Source organism: Ips typographus, linkage group LG3, assembly GCF_016097725.1.
Source record: "Ips typographus isolate SLU linkage group LG3, UJ_Ityp_2.0, whole genome shotgun sequence".
In the NCBI taxonomy this organism is placed as follows: Eukaryota; Metazoa; Arthropoda; class Insecta; order Coleoptera; family Curculionidae; genus Ips; species Ips typographus.
The window spans coordinates 3,023,955-3,043,771 of NC_138424.1; the positions used below are offsets into that span (position 1 = coordinate 3,023,955).

At 35.0% G+C, this 19,817-nt stretch overlaps 2 protein-coding genes, 1 long non-coding RNA gene and 1 pseudogene across 9 annotated transcripts in view; 2 read left to right on the forward strand and 2 right to left on the reverse strand.

The window, feature by feature from the left end:
* Positions 1 to 19,817, reverse strand: part of LOC145727043 (ras-like protein family member 10B) — a 26,529-nt gene continuing 6,712 nt past the window's right edge. The window contains exons 1-5 of one of the 6 annotated variants that reach the window (XM_081976432.1): positions 18,172 to 18,795; positions 16,305 to 16,544; positions 5,753 to 5,919; positions 1,070 to 1,236; positions 1 to 1,013 (exon numbers count right to left, since the gene is read on the reverse strand). In XM_081976432.1, the coding sequence (XP_081832558.1) occupies positions 593 to 1,013; positions 1,070 to 1,236; positions 5,753 to 5,815 (651 nt within the window). In that variant the 5' untranslated portion in view covers positions 5,816 to 5,919; positions 16,305 to 16,544; positions 18,172 to 18,795 and the 3' untranslated portion in view covers positions 1 to 592. Of the gene's footprint in view, positions 1,014 to 1,069; positions 1,237 to 5,752; positions 5,920 to 9,070; positions 9,334 to 16,056; positions 16,193 to 16,304; positions 17,008 to 18,114; positions 18,796 to 19,817 lie in introns of those variants that run through there. The other 5 variants (XM_081976431.1, XM_081976433.1, XM_081976429.1 and 2 more) reach the window with 5 other exon arrangements.
* Positions 3,646 to 4,373, forward strand: LOC145727044 (cytochrome b-c1 complex subunit 7 pseudogene; annotated as a pseudogene). Its single transcript, XR_014177769.1, has 2 exons — positions 3,646 to 4,054; positions 4,112 to 4,373. The product of XR_014177769.1 is annotated as a cytochrome b-c1 complex subunit 7 pseudogene (transcript).
* LOC145727045 (uncharacterized) lies at positions 4,701 to 5,472 on the reverse strand. Its single transcript, XR_014177770.1, has 2 exons — positions 5,140 to 5,472; positions 4,701 to 4,922 (listed from the first exon to the last, which is right to left on the reverse strand). It is a non-coding gene; the product is annotated as an uncharacterized LOC145727045 (long non-coding RNA).
* Positions 17,993 to 19,817, forward strand: part of LOC145727042 (alpha-tocopherol transfer protein-like) — a 26,275-nt gene continuing 24,450 nt past the window's right edge. Inside the window, exon 1 of the mRNA XM_081976428.1 lies at positions 17,993 to 18,087. The gene's annotated coding sequence lies outside the window, so the exon portion shown is untranslated. The remainder of the gene's footprint in view (positions 18,088 to 19,817) is intronic.

The window sequence follows — 19,817 nt, forward strand, 5'->3', positions numbered from 1 at the left end:
TTCAACAAAAGTCCTTACAGACGTTTATTTATTAGAACTTATAACCGTGTAACTACAAATTTGGCATTTTTAGTCACGCGCTTTTATATACGTCACTAATCACAACCCAAAAGAGTTCTACAATTTGAATACTGTTTGTATAAGTTATTAACTAGCGTGGCCTAAAAGATTTTCGGAAGTATAAATAGAGTTTATAAAAGTGTATTGCCATATATGATTCTGTCTATAAGATTGTAAAACCTCATTAAATCTAACAACACTGACTAGTTGAAAAATAAAAATTTACAGGAGTAGTTACTTTGTATAAAAAGCGTGGAAAATTTAAAATTATTAATATAAAAACAACGGTAGAAAGAGATCATTACGAACCAAAGATTTTGTTAAAAAAAACCTTCATAAAAGTGACATGTATCAGGTATGATAGTTGTCACATGACAACCTTAAGTAGTTTACACCTATTTGTTAGAAAAATGACAGTTATGTCAGCTATAAAATTAATCGAAAAGAACGATTATTTTTTTATAGCAATTTTGACGACATTTCAAACTGATTTGTACCAGTTTCTCAAAAATGTTTTAAAATTATGCAACCCCTAAATAACCACGCATTTGTTTCGATCCAGGGCTTCCTGGATGTTATCCAGCATAGGGCTCTGATCCCGGCTGGAAATGTTCTCGATCATGTTCATCAGTTCTTTGAACACGTGCATGACGCGCCAATTGTATTTCGCGCTACATTCGATGTAGCCGCACTTCCAATGTTTCTTGACCAGATTGACGATGTCGCGACGTTTCTCCTCGCTGGTCGTTATCAGGGCAGGTTTCGAACTGGACGCGGCGACGTCCTCAGGCACGACGAGATCCTCTTTATTGCCCACGACTAGCAGTGGCACGTTTTGCATGTTGCGACTCTCGCAGATTTGTTCCCTTAACGTTTTAATGTACTGGAAGGTGTCTATGTTGCTAAGATCGAACACTAAAATGTAGGCGGTGGCACTGCGAAGACCATAGTACCTGCAAGAACCACCAGATGCTTATCTATTTGATGTAGGATGCTAGGTTGCACTTACCTGTAATTAGCCCATTCGTAGAATGAGTTTACTGGAAAGTAGGGTATGACAGGTAGGTCGGAGATTTTTACTTTGTACCATCTTTCGTTGGTGATCACTGTTGGGTAATACGTATATTTTCGGTCTGTAGGTATGTAGTCTTCTTGGAACTGGTTTAAAACGAATTGCTACAACAATAATTTCAAATTAAAAGCATATCAAAGCTTTTGACAATGTTGCGCAAAATTGTATGTGTGTGTCAGTCTTCAGAAGCGGTTGTGAGGTCATCTGATAGTGGATCACATATATCACCTTTTTATCAGTATTTCTGATCAACTGTCAAATCACATCATAATACCAGATTAACAAACGTTTCTATTTTTGTTGAAAGCATTATTGGTTTGAGCAATGGCATTTTTTATTGAGCAGAGTTAATACTCTATTAAAGACATTTTAGAAGAGCAGGATGAAACGGATCATAATGGTCCTAAACGAAATTTTCTCATACAAAAATTACTGAAGTCTTTGTTAAAAGAATTTGAGGGTGGATCACGTACGTGCGTTTTTCCATTCTTTCAGGTCACGCGTTTCACATGCCTGGAACTTCTCAATTTCAGCATCCTTTTCGGTGATACTAGCGGAGACTATTGCTTTTTGTTCGAGACGTTTCCACAAAGCTCAGCATCGCTGACAAGAACGAACAAAAGCAATATAAAGGTTTTCCCGCGTCTTTCTTAGGATCTAACTGCTATTAAACTTTACTCTTACATTATATTGTTACCTTCACGTAAACTTCTTCCGGTTACGTCCTAAAAGTTGGAACGTGACCGGACATTAATGATCATCTAACCGTAATTTAATCTGACATGGAATTTCACGCCAAGAAAGTCTAGAACGTTGTTCTTGGGTTTGATCGTGCCGATGTGAAAAGGGCAAAATGCACCGAATATAAGACAACCAGAGTTAAATGCAATTTTAAACCTGTCAAAGATTAGTTCTTTAATTGTCTTCCCACACGCTGAAAGTTTTTCACGATGAAAGAAAATTGCATTTTTCTTAAACTGCTGAACTAACAGCATATTATCCTGCCGTCCCTAAGGACATTGGATGTTAGAGCCTTTATATTCATTACAAGGCGATTTTCTGGAATAACGCGTTAACATGAAGTTTGGGGGCTTTTGATAATGCTAAAATCCTTCACACGACTTTACGAGACCCTGGAAAGGGTCGTCGAATACGGTGAAGGGTGTGGGCAATCCCTTTTATTCTAGACGATAAGTCACTATATAGATAATCCTTGTGTGTTCAAAGTTGTTTTAGCAAGTTTACATTTCACAGGCAAAATACAGAAAATGTTTTTGAAACCCATCTGCTTTAAGACAATCCTGTAATGGTAATAAGTCCACATGTGACATTTGCATAAATCCCAGCACAGTGGCTGGTTTATGATTGGACAAAAAAGCTGCTTTCAGCTTGCTACCAACAGCTTTCTGTACCGTGTGGTGACAGTTAACCTTATATAGAGTGATTCAAAAAGCTTTCACGTGCGGGTAGTAAATGACATGTTGACGCAGCATTTATTATTCCAAAACGTTTAAGCCGGAAAATTAAGCTGAAATTATTCATGACACACTTCAGGTTATGAAAACGACGAGAAAATGCTTAATATTTCATAGAGATGTACTCACTCTGGTTCAAATTTTAGTCGAGTCGTAGTTTTTCACATTGTCAATGAGCTGTTGAGAACACTGTGCATTATTAAAATAAAGCCTCATAAAGCTAACGATTGAAGGCATCTTTCAACGATGCTGAATCGAGAATTAATATTAAACTTCAGGTTTGGATTGAAAAAGAATCAGATGAGTTAATTTCAATTTAAAGAGCGCTACTTGTTTAAGTAAACGTTTGGCAACAATGTTTTTGACTGATATTTGACAGTATTATTTAGATGAACATATCGAGGTCATGAGACCAACTGAACCAAACTAAGCCATCATTGATTTGTAATGAATATAATAATTTGATACGTAATTTCAAAATTTCCATACCTGTGTGTAAATCCTTATTACGGTCCTGTTAAGCCAAGCCAAAGCGGTAAGCGAAATATTTATTAATTCCACCCCTTATACGTGAAACTATTTACCGCCTGTACTGAATTTCCATACTTAAGGGCGGAAATTAATTATAGCGGCGGTTTTAATATTTATATTAAATTGCCGCTTATCTGGTTTCTAGCATATGTTTCAAAATTATAGACGAGAATTATTAATGAATTCCAAGGATTCTCGTAATGTTTTTAACATGTAAATTCTTCGATACAAAAATTTAAAAATTATTATGTAGTTATCAGTAAGTGGCGTGATTTGATAGTTTATCAGAAATGTAGAATTGGGATCATGTGACTGACTTATCAAATGTCAGTTAGAAAATTGCAGCTGAATACCACGAAAATTAAAACGAATACTATTTACAGCTGTCAGTAAATGATATAAGTGAAAACTATGGTGTATTTCGATCTTGCTCTATCTAATGACATTGAAAGAGTATGGTAATACTCTAGACTAGACTAAAACTTTGACAGTTGCTGTCACAATTGCGTTTCTCTGACAGCAAACAAAACTTATTAAAATTGCTAATAATCATCATCATGTCATCTATTGTATTAAAACGTTTCTACTCTTCAGGCCTACAAGAATGGGCTTATAAACTGTCCGGTTTCAACAAATACGGTTTATGGAGAGACGATTTACATAACGAGGCTTTCGACGAAAATGTCCGAGTCGCACTGCAAAGACTACCACCGAAATTGTTGGAAGAACGGAATTTTCGAATTTTACGGGCCGTACAATTGTCCGTACAAAACGAGGTACTGCCGAAGGAGTGCTGGACCAAACTGGAAGACGATAAACTCTATTTGACTCCCTACATAGAGGAAGTGATGAAAGAGAAACAGGAAGAGGCTGAATGGAACAATAATCACTAACATTTTGTAGTTTAATCAATAGTGTAAGATGTTTTGGTTTTCATTACTTGTTGCGATATGATAGTCACTTTTATATGCAGCATTTGTGTAAAACAGTACAGGGAGTAGTTTGTGATTGGTCAAACGTACGCAAATACTGCACATGTGGACAAATTTGGTAAATCAATTTTTTTATGGTAATAAAAATTAGTTGTTGATGTTCATCCATCAGTCTGTCGAGAAACCATTGAATTCACTCAATATAAATGGAAAGGTTACGCCATTTAACCAAACTAACCTATAATTTGTAACTGTTTTTGTAGTTTTTCGATTGCTTTGCAAATTATACTAAACTAGTTGAAATATACTGTCTAACCATTTTAATTAATTTAGTAATATATTTTCACTATACAAGCATGTAAAATTCTGCGGTAGTAATCCACATTTGACCCATATATTCAAACTGGATGCTCCAGAAACACCTAATCCGCAGTCAGCTATCCAAAATCTAGACAAAAAGCAGTGTAGCGAAGGATTCAGGCGCCAGTCTGTCCCCATTTCGCATTATTATTGTTTTAGGATGTTTGCTTTGAATTCTCATTCATGAATTGTATAAGTATTCTCGTAGAGAATGGCTTAAACTGTGTTTTTATTTCTGGTTTTTTGTTAACAAACTAGACGTAAGTCAAAACCTTAAAACTTCATATATTAATATTAACAAAATACAGAAATTTGACGATGCAAATGTGGGTTTTATCCATAATGCCATCCGCGGTGAGTCGGCTTTATTAAACACCACACATTACCCCAAGAGCCAGCTGGAATGAATCGCAACTTCAAGGCAATTTACTCGCAAATTGTGCAGAAAGCATTGCATAATGCAATTTTTCGCTTCTTAAATCAGAACTGCATCTAAAATTAGGTTCCAAAGTGTAGGAGGGGTTTCCTTTAGTTGACGCTCATTTTCCAAACAAATAATACACAGAAATCTTTATTAAAATTCACATCTGATGACTAGAGAAATGAAAAATAATACCTTTCCCAATAATCTAGTAAATGTATACACACTAAACTTAAATCTTTATTGTATTTTGTCACGCTAGAAAGTTGTTAAAGTACACTTTCTCACCTGTGCTAACAATGTTGGAAAGGTGGGAAATTAATTTTATTTTCAAAGCACGTTCCTTCCACCCTTAACGACTTGTCTTTATGACATACACAGGTTTCAAGTTTGCTCACGTATTACTAGGGTTTTGATAAATTACACTTTTGTTTTGCCAATTATTACGGTTTCCGTAGTAAAGGCTTAAAATGTTGTGGTTCTATTTGTTCTGAAATCTCGGTTGCTTTCGTGAACGACAAATTGAAGAAAATCACGTGACTGTGCTAATCGTACACAATGGAGTGTCACGTGATAATTATCAAATTTAAGTCACTAGATAAAATGGAAACTCCACGCACACTAGTAGTAATACCAACCTTTGAAATAATAATCCTATCTTGACATCAACAATCAGACTTTTATAGGCTTTTTCCGGTTTTAGTATACCCCAGAGAAGAACATTCACTAAATTGCTTTCCTATTCAGGACTTATAAAGCTCAATATTTTATCGTTCACAAAGGTGTCTTATTTCCCCTTAAAATGAATTCTTCTGAAACAACGGCTTTAAACTGTGCGAGGGCGTGTAATTTGTAAATCAAAAAAATATTTAAAAAAACATACATTTTTAGTTGGTTTTACCTGTATTATACTAGTCTTTCCCACGGCGGGAGCTCCCAGGAGAATAATTTTGATGAGGTCCATGTACTCTGGACTGGTTTCAACAGGCGAACATGTTTCCCCCTTGACGTCGTTCGTGGTGGCATTTTGTTGATGGTGACGCCTCTCAAGAAAATCCAGATCCAACTCTACAATCAAAATTATATTGTAAGTTTGAATTGAATTCTGTGCTGCGCCATTAGATGAGTTTAACTGACAGCTGACAGGCAGAAAGTCAAAGAAGACTTGATTAACCGCGCAACAAAATGGTAGTTGACGTAAGTTGACATGAAATTATGGTTTTGTTAAAATACTTTGCTTTTATTGGTCTTCTAGGTGTTCTTGGGTTAAAAAGTTAGTAAAAACAGGCGATTTTGTTGCTTTTGGTTTTAATTTAATCAATATTGAGTATGATTATAGGGAAATTATCAAGATGTGCGTGGTAAATCAAAGTGAAATTAGCCGCTTCTGGTGACAGTGAAAATAGTCTTAAAGTGCTTTTAAAAGGTAAGTTTTTTACTGAGAGTATTTTTAGTCATAGAAAATTGTTCTTTAGCTTTAGAAAATGATAATTAAGCTCTTTAGTTTGTAGTTTTTGACATAACTACAGACAGCTAGTATGCGCAGCTTTCTGATTGGTTAAAAAATGATTTGTAATTTATCACGTGATTTTTAACCAATTAGGATGAAGGAGGCATTCTCGTGTGTTTTCTATTGAAACGTGTAGTGTAAAACAATTGCTATACTCTTTTAATGACGTTTTATAGAGTAGGACACAAATAGTTTCGCACCGATCATGTTAATGGGAAACGTCATCATTTGGGTACCAGTGGTGTCCTTAATCATTTTTTTTGGAACATTTTAATCTTATTGTTAAATAAACTGACAACGCTGAAAAACCATTAAAATCCCATTTCAATACAAATCGCATTCAAAAAATATACGTATTTTGCGTCCCCTGAGAAACGGCAAAACAGAATTATTGGCGTACTTAAAAAGCAATTCCGTGGATGATCCTTGAGAAAGTATAAAAGCTTACGGAATTCGTCATGTACAAAATTCAATTTAAAATTCACCTGCTTTTTGTATAGGATCGTTAACAATGCCAATTTGGCAAAACGTATTTCCTGAATGGAAGATACGGTTATTTTCAGATTTCCCCAATCCTAACTTTTAGGATTTAGAAAAATTGCCTTAAAAGGGGGGAAGGGTAGATGATGTTTTAAGTACAATTTTGAATAAGAGGGGAGTTTTTGTGTACTTAAGCTGACTTTAGGTAAAAAAATATGCTTTTCTTTGTGCATTTCTAATTATTTAGCTAAAGTATAGAGACTGAATTCTTGTTAGAAATTTAGCCAAACAAGAATTTGTAATAAGGCAAATAGGACTAATATTTGCATTCTCTTCTAGATTGTTTGTTCAGGCACAGTTTAATATAGTTGGTTGGTATAACCATAGGGTAGACTAACAAATAACCGAAAACGTTTTCTTAGTTGATAATTAGAAGATAGAATCAGAAATTATCCACTGTACTGGTCCAAGTCTTTCTTATTAACTATTTTACTGTTACCCTCAATTGAACTGAATTCCAACGATGTTTCCATAATGACTCAATTACCAAAATTCTGAGAAGTTTGTCGTGACTTAATTGTTTGACAGCAGTTTAGCCCGTTTAGGGATTTGCCAAAAACATTCGTAATTTCTGTCTTAGACTGATAATTTATCAACAAAGTTATGCTAAAACACACCGGGCAAACCAAATAAAAAGGAAATGATAATGTGACTCCGGAGAGAAAGAATTTGCGGTAAAAGCCCGGGGATTCGAAGAAAACGTCGAGGGCGTCGGAAAAGGCAATTCCTGAGTGTTGCTTTGAATTTAAGGAGTCTCTTTGGTTAGAAAGCGAAGCAAAAGGTCCTTGTTAAGGACGTGCAAAGTCAGGGTAACGTATTGACTTCTCGATACGTATGGACAAGGGACAAACAGCTTTTTACCAAGTCGCAGCACGGATTCTTTTATTGAAAAGCTGTCTCGATGGAGTTTTGTCGTTTGCAGAAACTCGACACGACTATTGATTCGTACTGGACGCTTGAAAATCTCCACCGAACAAAAATGTGCAACACTAAATAGCGAACGAGGCGTAGAAAAGCGCTTGGGGGCTTCTTTTCGGATTAAAACGTTTTGGAAGAGGCAAAAGTATTTAATTTGAAGAGTTCTTTGCATAGTGTGACATAAAAGCAATTTAGTTTTATAACTCTATATTCTATAAAAAAACACCACCAATATGTATAAAAGTTAAAAGATAACAATGCAAATTACTTTGATTTTTGCTATACAGGGTAATTCAAATTCGACCCTCACAATTGGGGATACGAGAAAGTTTAAATTAAGGCAAAGTTGCTCAAGTTAAAGTTAAACCAAATACTGTCAAAAAATCTGTTTTTTTATTTTTTAAGGTCAACCGGTGACTTGTACGAACAAATTTCATATTTAATAAAAAAAGCGTCTTTTTGAGCGGCATACATATTAAAAATTTCACACTGCTAACTCAAACCGTTTTCGAGAGATTTAGCAAAATGTCCGTAAAAAGGTTGTGGGCGACATGCCTTGCAAATACTGTCTCTCACAAATATGCAACCAGCAATACAGTTCTAATTCTCCAATATCACGCCGTCATTCCAACACAGTAGATAAGTACTTATATAAGTTCCACGTCGCATACTGACGTGTGTATAAGGCAAGGGGCTGCCACGCCTTACTGACGAGTCCAAAGGCAGCTCCTGGGACGAAACACACATTACTACGTCATTCCCCTCTTCTTGGATGTAACCTCCAAAAGGTAATCAAATTTGACGCCCTCTAGCGGCCAAACGAAGCAACTTAACGTCACGTGATAACTCCATTCATTAGCTACCTACGATCATATGATATGTCTACGGAATGTTTCAAATAATCGATTCATTTTTGGAAAAATGCACCGACATTTTCTTGGCCTACTACACTGACCGCCGCCATATTGGATTTAGACGTGTGAAGGGGCCATTTTTAACTAATTTTGGCATGGAAAACATGAATCTGGTGTCCGTTTTGCTATAACTGCCGCCATTTTATCATTGACTTGTCATTTGTTCAGAGTCTTTTAGAGCAATTGATAATAGGACTTTTTAAATTTGGACCCTTTCAAAGCATGATAAGCAAACTCCAGATTAGGCAAATAAAAGTACCTGAAACATAAGCTATTTAGTATTAGCAGCTCATTAATACCTCTACCAGAGTCCTTTTTATAGTATTATGTAAATCACCTTGTCAGCTTCTGCTAAATACACCTTTACTCTATATCCATGTTTCTTTGAGAACCACTGGCTTGAATAAACTTGGTTTTTGTAGTGTTCTTGTAAAAACTCTTCTTGGGAGTAAGAAAATATATGGGCTGTTTCATTGTGACACTGTTTTCTATTAGAAAAGGCATCGTTTTCTGTTCCACAAACTGTAGTTCCTTCAGAATGTTTCACTGGGCCCGTTGATAGTTGTAAAGTGTATTAAGAAGGTGGCATTTTCAAAACTTACTACCGAAACACACACACATTATCCAGTCTCACACGTAGTATCGCAGTTAAATCAAAATACTCCTTAAAATATTGTAAAATTTACATCAAAAATAAAAAATTTGTTTACATTTGGCAAATGGCGTTTCAAGGTAAGAGATTCTCCCTCTGGTGATCAGTTTTGAAAACAGTTTCGGGCATTCCAGCTGTCATTTCTCCCTTTGTTTACAGTTATTTTGACAGTGACAGTGTCATATTATTTATAATGTTAGGTTAGGAACGTGTTGCCCGATTTTAGTTCAACTGAAAATTTCTATCGCGCTCGGAACGCATGTAATAGACAAGAAAGGCAAATGATGACGTAACCGCCACCGGAAAAAAATACAGTAATTTTCTCGGTAATTTTTAAAACGGCAATTGGTTCAGTTTTAATTTGCGAAACGTTGCCCCAATTTGGTGAGGGTTTTAATGGTGAGGGTCAAATTTGAATTACCCTGTATAAAACAATCACCCAAAGGACTAATAGCTCAGAATCTGTTAAGGAATTTCTTTTTTGAATTATTGGTAAATCCGCCAAGGAAGCAATCTGTTATTGTCTTCTCCAATAATTTTAGATCTGGTTAGTGAAAAAATATACTGTTTTAGCTGGTTAGGAAAAACATGGAAAACCCATCGGAAAACCATTTTCCCGTAACTTCCGCCTCAATGTCAAAATGCTTGGGATAAAGTCGTTTCGACCCAGAAAAAATCGACCCCTTGTTTTATCCACAATTTTACTGTTATTATAAAAAAACCCTTTTTGTTTGATTCTCCGAGTTTAATTCATTACTGCGAATTGAAAAAGTTAATCAGAAGTAGAGAGGGGTAACATAATGGGTTAAATTCCTTAAAACAAAAATTGGCGTCAATAAAGGAGAGAATTTCAATCGGGTTTAGTTAAATAGAAGACCCCAGCACATCTAATCCCTGATAACCCAGAAAGCTAACTGGAAATAAATTAAAGTTAAACGAGATAAGGGTTTCACCGCACACTCTCCGTAAATTACAATTAAACGTTGAATTTTTTTATGCTGAATTTAACCGGCTATTGGAGAAAATGGTCACAACATCAATTTTACCGAAAAATAACGGCACACGGGAATAAAAGCCAAAGCTTGCGTTAATTATTGCGACACAAATCCCACATCGAAATGCATTTTCTGCCATTATAACGATTCACAAAGTTATGGGACACGATTAAAAATTCGATTTCAGTTTCGATGTGAGGCTGGACTGGTTATTCGGGTGCCAAAAGCAATTATGCAGTGGCATGCAGTTGGTATTAAATTTTAAACCGTTAACGTGAAACAATTCAAATTGTTTTAATGTTGAATAATACAATTCAAAACTAGGAGGAAATTCAAATCAGTGGGACCATAATATTTCCTATCATTTAAGAAGAACAAAAGTTGTTTTTAAAAGACTGCTAAATTTGCATTTTACAGTTACGCTTCGGCAAGTTCATTAACGAATTTAAGTTGCATGTTTAAAGCGGATTGTCTCAAGCTTTCTAACTTAATTGCAACAAACTTTATACCGGGATTTCTATTGTTAGAGTACGAACGGTTAATTTAATGTTTATTCAGTTAAAACTGTAATGATGCATCAGAGTTAAAGAACAAATACTATATAACCTTTATTTAACGAACAAGAGTAGAAGAATGTGTTGCAATGATTATGCTGGTTAATTGTCTAAAATTTTCAAGAAAAGAGCGGAAGAATGTGTTGAATTGATTGTTGTAGCTTTAAAACAAACGTAACAGATGTTATTTCGGATCAAATATGCTTCAAACAGAGCCACGTATTAATTGCTTTTTTCATAAGAACTACTAGCAGTAGCAAGCAAAAATGAACTATAATAACACTTCTTCTTCTTCGTCTGTAGGATTGCTCCTGTTTGTCTGCCTTTTATTCTGTTTCTGTTGTTGTTGTCAGTAGGTTGTTCTTCCATCTTTACTTTGCTCTTCCTGTTGGTCTTTTGCTCTAAGGTTTATTTGTATCAATTTTTTTAAAAAACGTTCTTTTATAGAATATTATCACATTTTTGATATGATTGACAAGATATCAAAATACGGTTTTTGCCATTAAGCATGTTACTAGTTTTTTCCTATCTAGCCGGGAAATGGGGTTTTCCTGTCAAAACACACTAAAATCCAGACACCCTGTACTTATGGCTTTCTTTTGTCTATTTTAGTTTGTAGATGTGACATTTCCATTTTCATGATTATACAGGTGTGATAAATCCGAATGCGACCATAGGAAAACCGTGTAACGGACAGAGAAACGTAGGTAATTGCATGCGCGGGAGAAAGACAGAAAACGAAAAAAATATCAAGTAGGCCATATTTTTAGCGCGCTGTTGCCAAACGCCGTAAGTAAGTTTGTCGAGGGTATTGAATACTCACGGCGTTTGGCAACAGCGCGCTAAAAATATGGCCTACTTGATATTTTTTTCGTTTTCTGTCTTTCTCCCGCGCATGCAATTACCTACGTTTCTCTGTTCGTTACACGGTTTTCCTATGGTCGCTTTTGGATTTACCACACCTATATATTAAGAACATTCCTAACTGTCGATTTGAGAATGACATTCTTACTTCTAATGGACATTTCTAGCTAATTTGTGATATTGTTTTGTCAAAAATGTGATCATTTTGGGCATTATTTATTTCTCACTTTTTTAATGATAGTATTTTTTATTACACAAAGCTTGATTAACATCATCAAAACATTATTTTATTTACTTTCGGCTTATATGTAACGTATTCCCATAATTAATTATAACAAACCGTGTGGAATGTCCGAGTTTTTATAATTAATGGTTTTGACCGTATTGTGTGTGCTTTCAACACTTTAATCCATGCAGAAAACTCGTTTGAAATCTATTTTTTTAGTGACTTTTTTTCACAAACAGAATTCAATATCGCATCTGATGGGCTAGTTTGCATTTAATAATAAGTAACCTATAAGAAAAATCAACATTCAGCCAAACCAAATGCTAATACTTGGCATACATTTTAATCCAGAACGCATTCCGTTCCTTTATATCCGATGTATGCAAATCACATCTGCATTGCACTTGCATCCTGGCCCCAAACTGGGCTGATAGAACCCCCCCCCCCTTTTGGCAGCTGAAAATTTAATAAAAGTCTGGAAACTTATCGGAAATTGCTTTTTTGCAAAAGACTCTGTTTTAGAAATTCCACATTCATTTTTTTACAACTAAATTATGACGTTATTTGGTTTAAAGTTTAGATTAATTATAATCACTAAATCTTAACAATTCCCACCTCTAAATACCCAATTTTCGTGGTAATAAACGGAACTAGAAAGCTTTTGACATCAGTTTCCTGCTAAATTGCTTGTTCTCTGTTTCGAACAGGCATCGCAAATATTCTCTCGAATTTCAAGATCAAAGATGTCAACGAAGCTTAAGTTCTATGATAAATTTATCTTTGTGTGGAAAACGAGAAATCTGTTATTATACTGAAATTACATTTAATATTTTTGCAGATTTTTTCTAAAATCTAAAATTAACAAGTTCTTAATTAAAGCTCAGTTTCAAGTGGCAATTACTATGGAAATTTAATCGAGCCTGAAAACTTTACACCCTAATAGATTTTTTTTTTCAATTATGGCATCAACCAGAAGTGCTTTCTTATTGATATTCCATTAAGAAATATTCGAGAAGCTAAAAAATATGCGTAGAGACAAAATGAGTTCTGCACCGAACTACAAAACCTCAACTTTAACGAATGTTCGTTAGAGATAAAGGATAAAGATAGTCAATAATTAAAGTTCGTTAATGAACGCGATCGGTATAATTTAAATTGCTTTGAAATCCTAACGAGATTGGTCTGAATACAGTAAAATCAGGAGTTTGTTCCTTTGAGGTTCTTTATTTTGCCATTTTGCCAATATGCTAAACTAATCAGGATAAAGAAAAGTAATACAAACTCAATGGTAAAATTCTGGTCTAACCTAACCTAAGATAATTGCATTTTTCGTCTTTTTTGAAAACATAACCTATAATAGAGTACCTATATGCAAATTTCTCACACCTCAGATCATAAAAGGATTTAAACGCAATTACAGTCTCTACTCATAGAACTCCTTTTATCTTTTGTCGCCTCTTTCAATTAAGTTGGAAAGCGTTGAACGTCCAACTAAAAATTTTAGAGCCGCAAGCATAAAAAGTGGTTCTAAAGTGCAAATTTTGCATTTCTTGTCTGGTTTAATTGAATCTGAAATTTGTATTACTTGAGTGCCTTTTTGGTGTCTGAAATGTTATATTGTACGACTATGTCATGTTATTAAGACAGTAGTTTTCATCTTTCCGGCTCATTCATAATGAATTATTTAAGTTGGAAAAACGGTCTTTCAGTTTTTGGTTCAGAATTTTTCTGCGAATTCTTATTCCATTGACTTTTCCAAAGATGTTATAGGTGAAACGTGAGTTTTCCGCACAGATGCGCCCATTTATGTCGGAACTGAATAATTCCGAAATTGCTATATCGATTCGTGTCCGACCGTCTGTGAATGATGGGACCCCAGAATCCATTATGCGAAGACGGAAACGGTTTACGCTGTCATCCGTGCCAGTTCTGTTTGTTATTATCAGGCCTAGTGTGTGTAATACTTATCAATTCCAATCACAAATATTGACAAGAAGAAGGAGAAACTCTCCGTGTTTCGTAATATAAAATAATAGTTTGGTTTAATCATTAAATTCCTAATAAAAATTAAAATAGTCACGTGATTTTAGACAATGACAATTATTATGGATCAAAAAAATAATTCAGAAGATGAAAATTGGTTCAAAAACTAAAAAATGAGCAGAAAAAGTCAGCCTGAAATTAGCATACAGGTGTGGTAAATCCAAAAGCGACCATAGGAAAACCGTGTAACGGACAGAGAAACGTAGGTAATTGCATGCGCGAGAGAAAGACAGAAAACGAAAAAAATATCAAGTAGGCCATATTTTTAGCGCGCTGTTGCCAAACGCCGTAAGTATTCAATACCCTCGACAAACTTACTTACGGCGTTTGGCAACAGCGCGCTAAAAATATGGCCTACTTGATATTTTTTTCGTTTTCTGTCTTTCTCCCGCGCATGCAATTACCTACGTTTCTCTGTCCGTTACACGGTTTTCCTATGGTCGCGTTTGGATTTACCACACCTGTATATGAAATATATCACGTGACCTTCAATAACTATCACAGGAGGCGTTTCCAAAACTGTCAGGTGATCTTGCTGATTAAATTATTGTGTGAGGATGGATGATAATTAGTTATCACGTGACTGCAAAAAAATAAACAATTTAAGTTAATTTGAAAAAATAGTTTGACGTTTTTGTCCGAAAATTTGAGTAACATTTGACTAGTCCTTCACATTCATCATCTCGCTTTATTAGACAAAGATCGAATAAAACTTGTTAGTTTTATAATTTGATAGGTACTACCAGCTTGTGTCAGTCAAAATTCACAACCTAAATTGGTTTGTAAAAACAGTTAAACAACTCTTTTCCTTCATCAGTCTGAAATTTTAAAAAATCTGTTTGGATTCAGTGGCTGGTTCGGCCCTGTAAGTGGAATGGAATTAATTAAAAAAATCAGGTCCGTACTCCCACTGGTTCAGAAGAAATGATTTTTTAAAACTTTGTGTAGAAACCCCTACTGCTCTGGTTTGTAGATTGTTGTAGTAGAAAAATCAGGGCTGGACTCCAGCTGGTTGAGAAAATAGAAGTCTGTGACTGGAGTTTGGGCTTTGAAGGTACAAACTTGCATTTGGCCTCATTACGTCCCTGTTACTGTGATTATTGAAAGTTTTTGTGTTTACTGCCAGGGCCTGAACCTAGTTTAGTAAAATGGCAATCATACTCTTTCAAATTGTGACGAGACACTTTATGAAGTTGTTTTACGATAAATATGATTTATATTCGTCTCAAATCACCCTGTACAGCTTTTTTAAATTAAATTCAAGCGTGAATCTTAAGTTCTATTATCTTGTCATCCATCACACTCCATAAACAATTTTTTGTGTTATAAACTACTTGACAAGTAGTAAAGTTGGTTCAGTTTTCACTTCTATTACCTAATTAATTAAAATTATATAAATGAGTATCACAGAACTTTTGAATGGGGCTTTGCCACCCTTAATATTCGGTTAAGGGCAGGTTTGCAACGTCGTATAGCCGGGCAATGAATAGAATTTCGTCGGGTTGGTTTACGACGTTGACAGTTTTCGAAATTAACTTTGAACTTTCGTCGCGATATCTGGATTGACGTTAACACTTTCCGAAATAAACGCGAGCAATTAAAAGTTTATAATTAATGTTTCGCGTTGAGTTTTTAATTTGGGTACGTCACGAAAACTTACTTTTAGAGTTACATTAGGCACAAAACATATTCAGAGAATTGTTAATTGTGATTGGTCAAAATCTACTTTTTTGACCAATCACAAGCTACTCAGTGTGGATATATTACTCTATGTGTTTGTTAAACCTGCTCTTATTAACCGTGTTTTTTGTTAACTGTAAAGGAGGTAGAATAATCTTACACTTAGTTTGTTTCCATCCTTTATGGCAGCAAAAAAGGAAACGAAAAATGCGGCTGTCGTAAAACAACCCTCCCAATTTGTCGGTCGAGGGCAAATTCGGTTCGTTACCGTTTCAGCCCCTTTGAAAAACAAATTCCGCGGGGAATTACCTTTCAAATTTTCATTTTTCCCCATCAAAAAATTTGCAATTCATTTCAATGCCACCAACATGATTTCCCATTTATGGCACCAAATCAGAAAGTCAAGTTTCAGTGTTACTCTGGCCAGGTTGTAGTTGTAGTAGGTGAAACTTATTACGACCAATCAGGCAGCTTAAACATGTAAATTTCGGCCTACTAGAGTTGATAATCAGGCCGTAATGTATCAAAATTGTTATTAATACTTGCAAAGTACTTACCAAGGTGTCTTTTTGAGTTTGGTGTTATCACCGGTTGTGAGGGTTCTGGTGCGTCTGCCACTTTGACTAATTAAAATTCTTCGGGTTTTGAAAACTCACTACATTACCTCACTAACTTTGGCCTTAATAAAGCTCATACTGTCTATTTGTTTTTTAGAAGCATTACATTGTATTCTAATTCTGTGAATGCCTTCTAAAATTTTCTTTAGTCTAAAGGCCGTGATTTGGTGCAATATTTCACTTGTTCCAAGAAAAAGTTATTAATTAAACCGTTATCAAGTTACCCAGTTCAAATTCCCCGGGCAACGAGATTGAAATTAAACGTTTGGATTAAGAAACTGGAGCCGCTTTTCACAGGAATTTTAAATTTTTTAGAAAAATGCAAAAAAATCTGTGTAAAACATGAATTAAAAAAGCTAACAGCTGGATTTTAGCTACCCTAATCACTGGCGGTAAAATGCGCCCTAATCGGATTACTCCTTTTGGCCGAGGCCCTTGTTGGGTTAATACTCAAATTGCGGTTTCGTAATGAAGTCTCGACTCCAGTTCCTTCCGGTTTTCAGATAATTCAACCTCGCAATTTTTTGCTCCCCCAACAATTTGGACACGGCAAAAACCTTAAAAGCAATTTCGTCGACTTTGCAAAAGGAATTTATCACTTTTCCCCACACCTCGGTTTGTTAGTGCAAAAATGTGAGGATTTCTTAGTAAATTCTTGAAGAAACAGTACTTTTACAGAATTTTTTTCATTAAATTAAAGGTATTTACCGAAAAAAAAAACCGTAAATGTGTATAACAATTCATTATTCTGAACTTAATAATTTCATGGTATTATATAGTTGTAAAGTGAACTTTACAAGCAATGAGCAATCAAAGTAGAATATAACAGGTGACATAATATATTAAAATAAACAATGCAATCACGTGGTAGCTTTAAAAATTTGTTCCTTTGTTTAGAAAAATACGTTTTTAAAAATTAAAATTGTCCGAATACACAAAAATAACTTAGCTCTGTCAAGTTTAAGTTCAGTTGATCACGTGACACTTATTTATGTTGCCAGTAAAAAATCATGTGATCTGACAAAAAAAAAGAGATGAAATCTTTTTTGACAAACAGAACATGTGAGCAACAAAGGTAACCTATATTTTATGAATTCAAGAAAGGAATTTCTTTCGTCAAGGCGGCTTTTCTTTGATACGCTGTATCGGAGCACATATTTGGTATATTTCTTGAATAATAACCAGGCTCCCGTTATATACCTGCACAGCATTATAAATCCATTTCAGTTTTTTTCCCTGTCGCAAAGAAATTAAATTTCAGCTTTACCTAAGTTAGCGTACTTTGGGAAAACTGTTGCTTTAGTTTGCAGAACTAGGAAACTCCATAATTAGGCAAATTTTGGCAACAGTCTTGGCACAAACCGTTGAGTTTTCAAGTCACAGTTTGAGTCTAACAATTTAAATTTCGAGTTTCAAACTCAAAAACTTTCTAGCGTATTAACTGAAACACGGCGTGTCCCATCTATAGTCACGTAGGACAATTTCATTGATGCGCGTCAAAATGAACTTAACCTCACTTTCAGACCAAACGTCAGTTGCCAAACAGTTTGCAAGTAAATTTACTTTTTTTTATCAAAAAATTATAGAAATTACTAAAAAAATGTGGTTTTCCAGTTTGGTGTGCACACTTTGGGGCCCTCTCAGTGTTTTAAGTAGTTCAAGACGTTTCTCAAACTTGGGTGACATGTTTAGCCCTTTCAAGCAAGGACACTAACAAATTCAGGTAGGAAATTGCATTGTTCACATTTACCAGACTCTACCACAATAATTTTGGCTAAAAAACTAGTGTGTCAGCTAAAGGTATTACAGTTTGACCATTTAAAAACACTCTGTAAAACAAACAAAATTTTACGAGAATTCGGATCACGTCGAGCACGTGCTCGCGTCGTAAAATCGCGACAAGACGATGCCGGCACGTGAAAAGCGCCCGATTTACTGGCGAAACTCGAAATTTCCACTTTCCCGGCACCAACTTTATCTCAAATTGCGTGTGCGCGCTTTTCCATTCCGGATAATCGGCCGTTAGGACGATCGGGAAATCCGATCCACTGTTGATCCAATAAGTTGATCAAGTTTTTCAGTATTGCCAACATGAAGATAATTTTGTACAAAATCAAGAAATGGCAACGCTGCGCGTATGGCAAAAAAGAAAACAGACAGGAACTAGTTAATTGATGATCGGAAACGCTAAATCGTTCGGAAATAATCCATTTGCCAGTCTGGAAAACAAACTGATCCAGTCTTTTGGAGTGTTATTAAGAAGTTGTCGTTAGGCTTGGATTTTGTTGATTTAACGCCTCAGTTAGTGAACAAACTTTTGATTATTGTTACTTTCGAGTGGAAATGGTAACATCTGTCACGAAAGTTTTGGCGTTTGCAGTAATTTTGGTGAAAGTAGAAACTTGAAAACAAGATTGTAAAAGGTGATTCTTAAAATGCATAAAACCAGGTTATTAAGGCAAAACTAAAAAAAAATCATTATTTTGCTTAGTATCTGAGTGACTGAAATATCCTGACAAAACTAGAATTCACCTAATATAATCCTACACCTGTTTCCTTAAATTATAGCTATATGATCCGACAGGTAGGTATAATGAACTTTTCACTCACCTCCGAACAATCTCCGGAGAGTTTCTCATCCATCCATCATTCCTAGAAACCTTTTTGCTGTAACTTTCCATGAAAATCGCATATTTCACGGTGGTAAGTTGACGGTTCGCTTAACGTTTCGATGAGTGGTCATACAGAGTCGAACAAAGTTTGATACATAATTTAGTTTAATTTGTAACGCAGGCAAATTTAATTTAAACTTCAAATATTGCCCTTTAAATTCGGTTTAGTGAACGGTGAAGTTTGCTCAATTACCGTCAATTTTACTATTAAATTAGCTTGCAGTTTAATATCCCTTTTACAATTAACTCTTTTGTTCGACCAGAGTTTAGTTTCGTTATACTAGTTCTCGTAGAGTTTTAAATTTCATTTTAATTTTATCTTCAAAGGCTTCCAATTAAAAGTTTGAAAATAACGAGTTTTTTGTTTATATTGTTACAATTTCTCATCACTCCAGTGGTAAGTTTACAAGTTCACAAAAGTGTATACCAAGTGGACCAAATAAAAATATGAATAAAAAGTGCAGAAAAAAGTAGTTAACTTTGACGCCCTCTAACGGCCAAACCATATCAATAACCAACGGATTTTTATATGTCTATGGAAAGCCCATTTCATCAGCTATCCACAGACATATAAAAGACTATATCGAGTGGACCAAAAAAGTACAGAAAATCCAGGATTGATAATTTGCGATTGGTCAAGAAAAAGCAGCAAGCTGAAAGCTGCTTTTCTTGATCAATCACAAACTACTCACTGTACTAACAATTACGCAAATGCTGCATATGTAACCATTAAATTTGACAGTGACAGGAAATTTTCATTAAGTTTTGGTCAAAAGTGAAA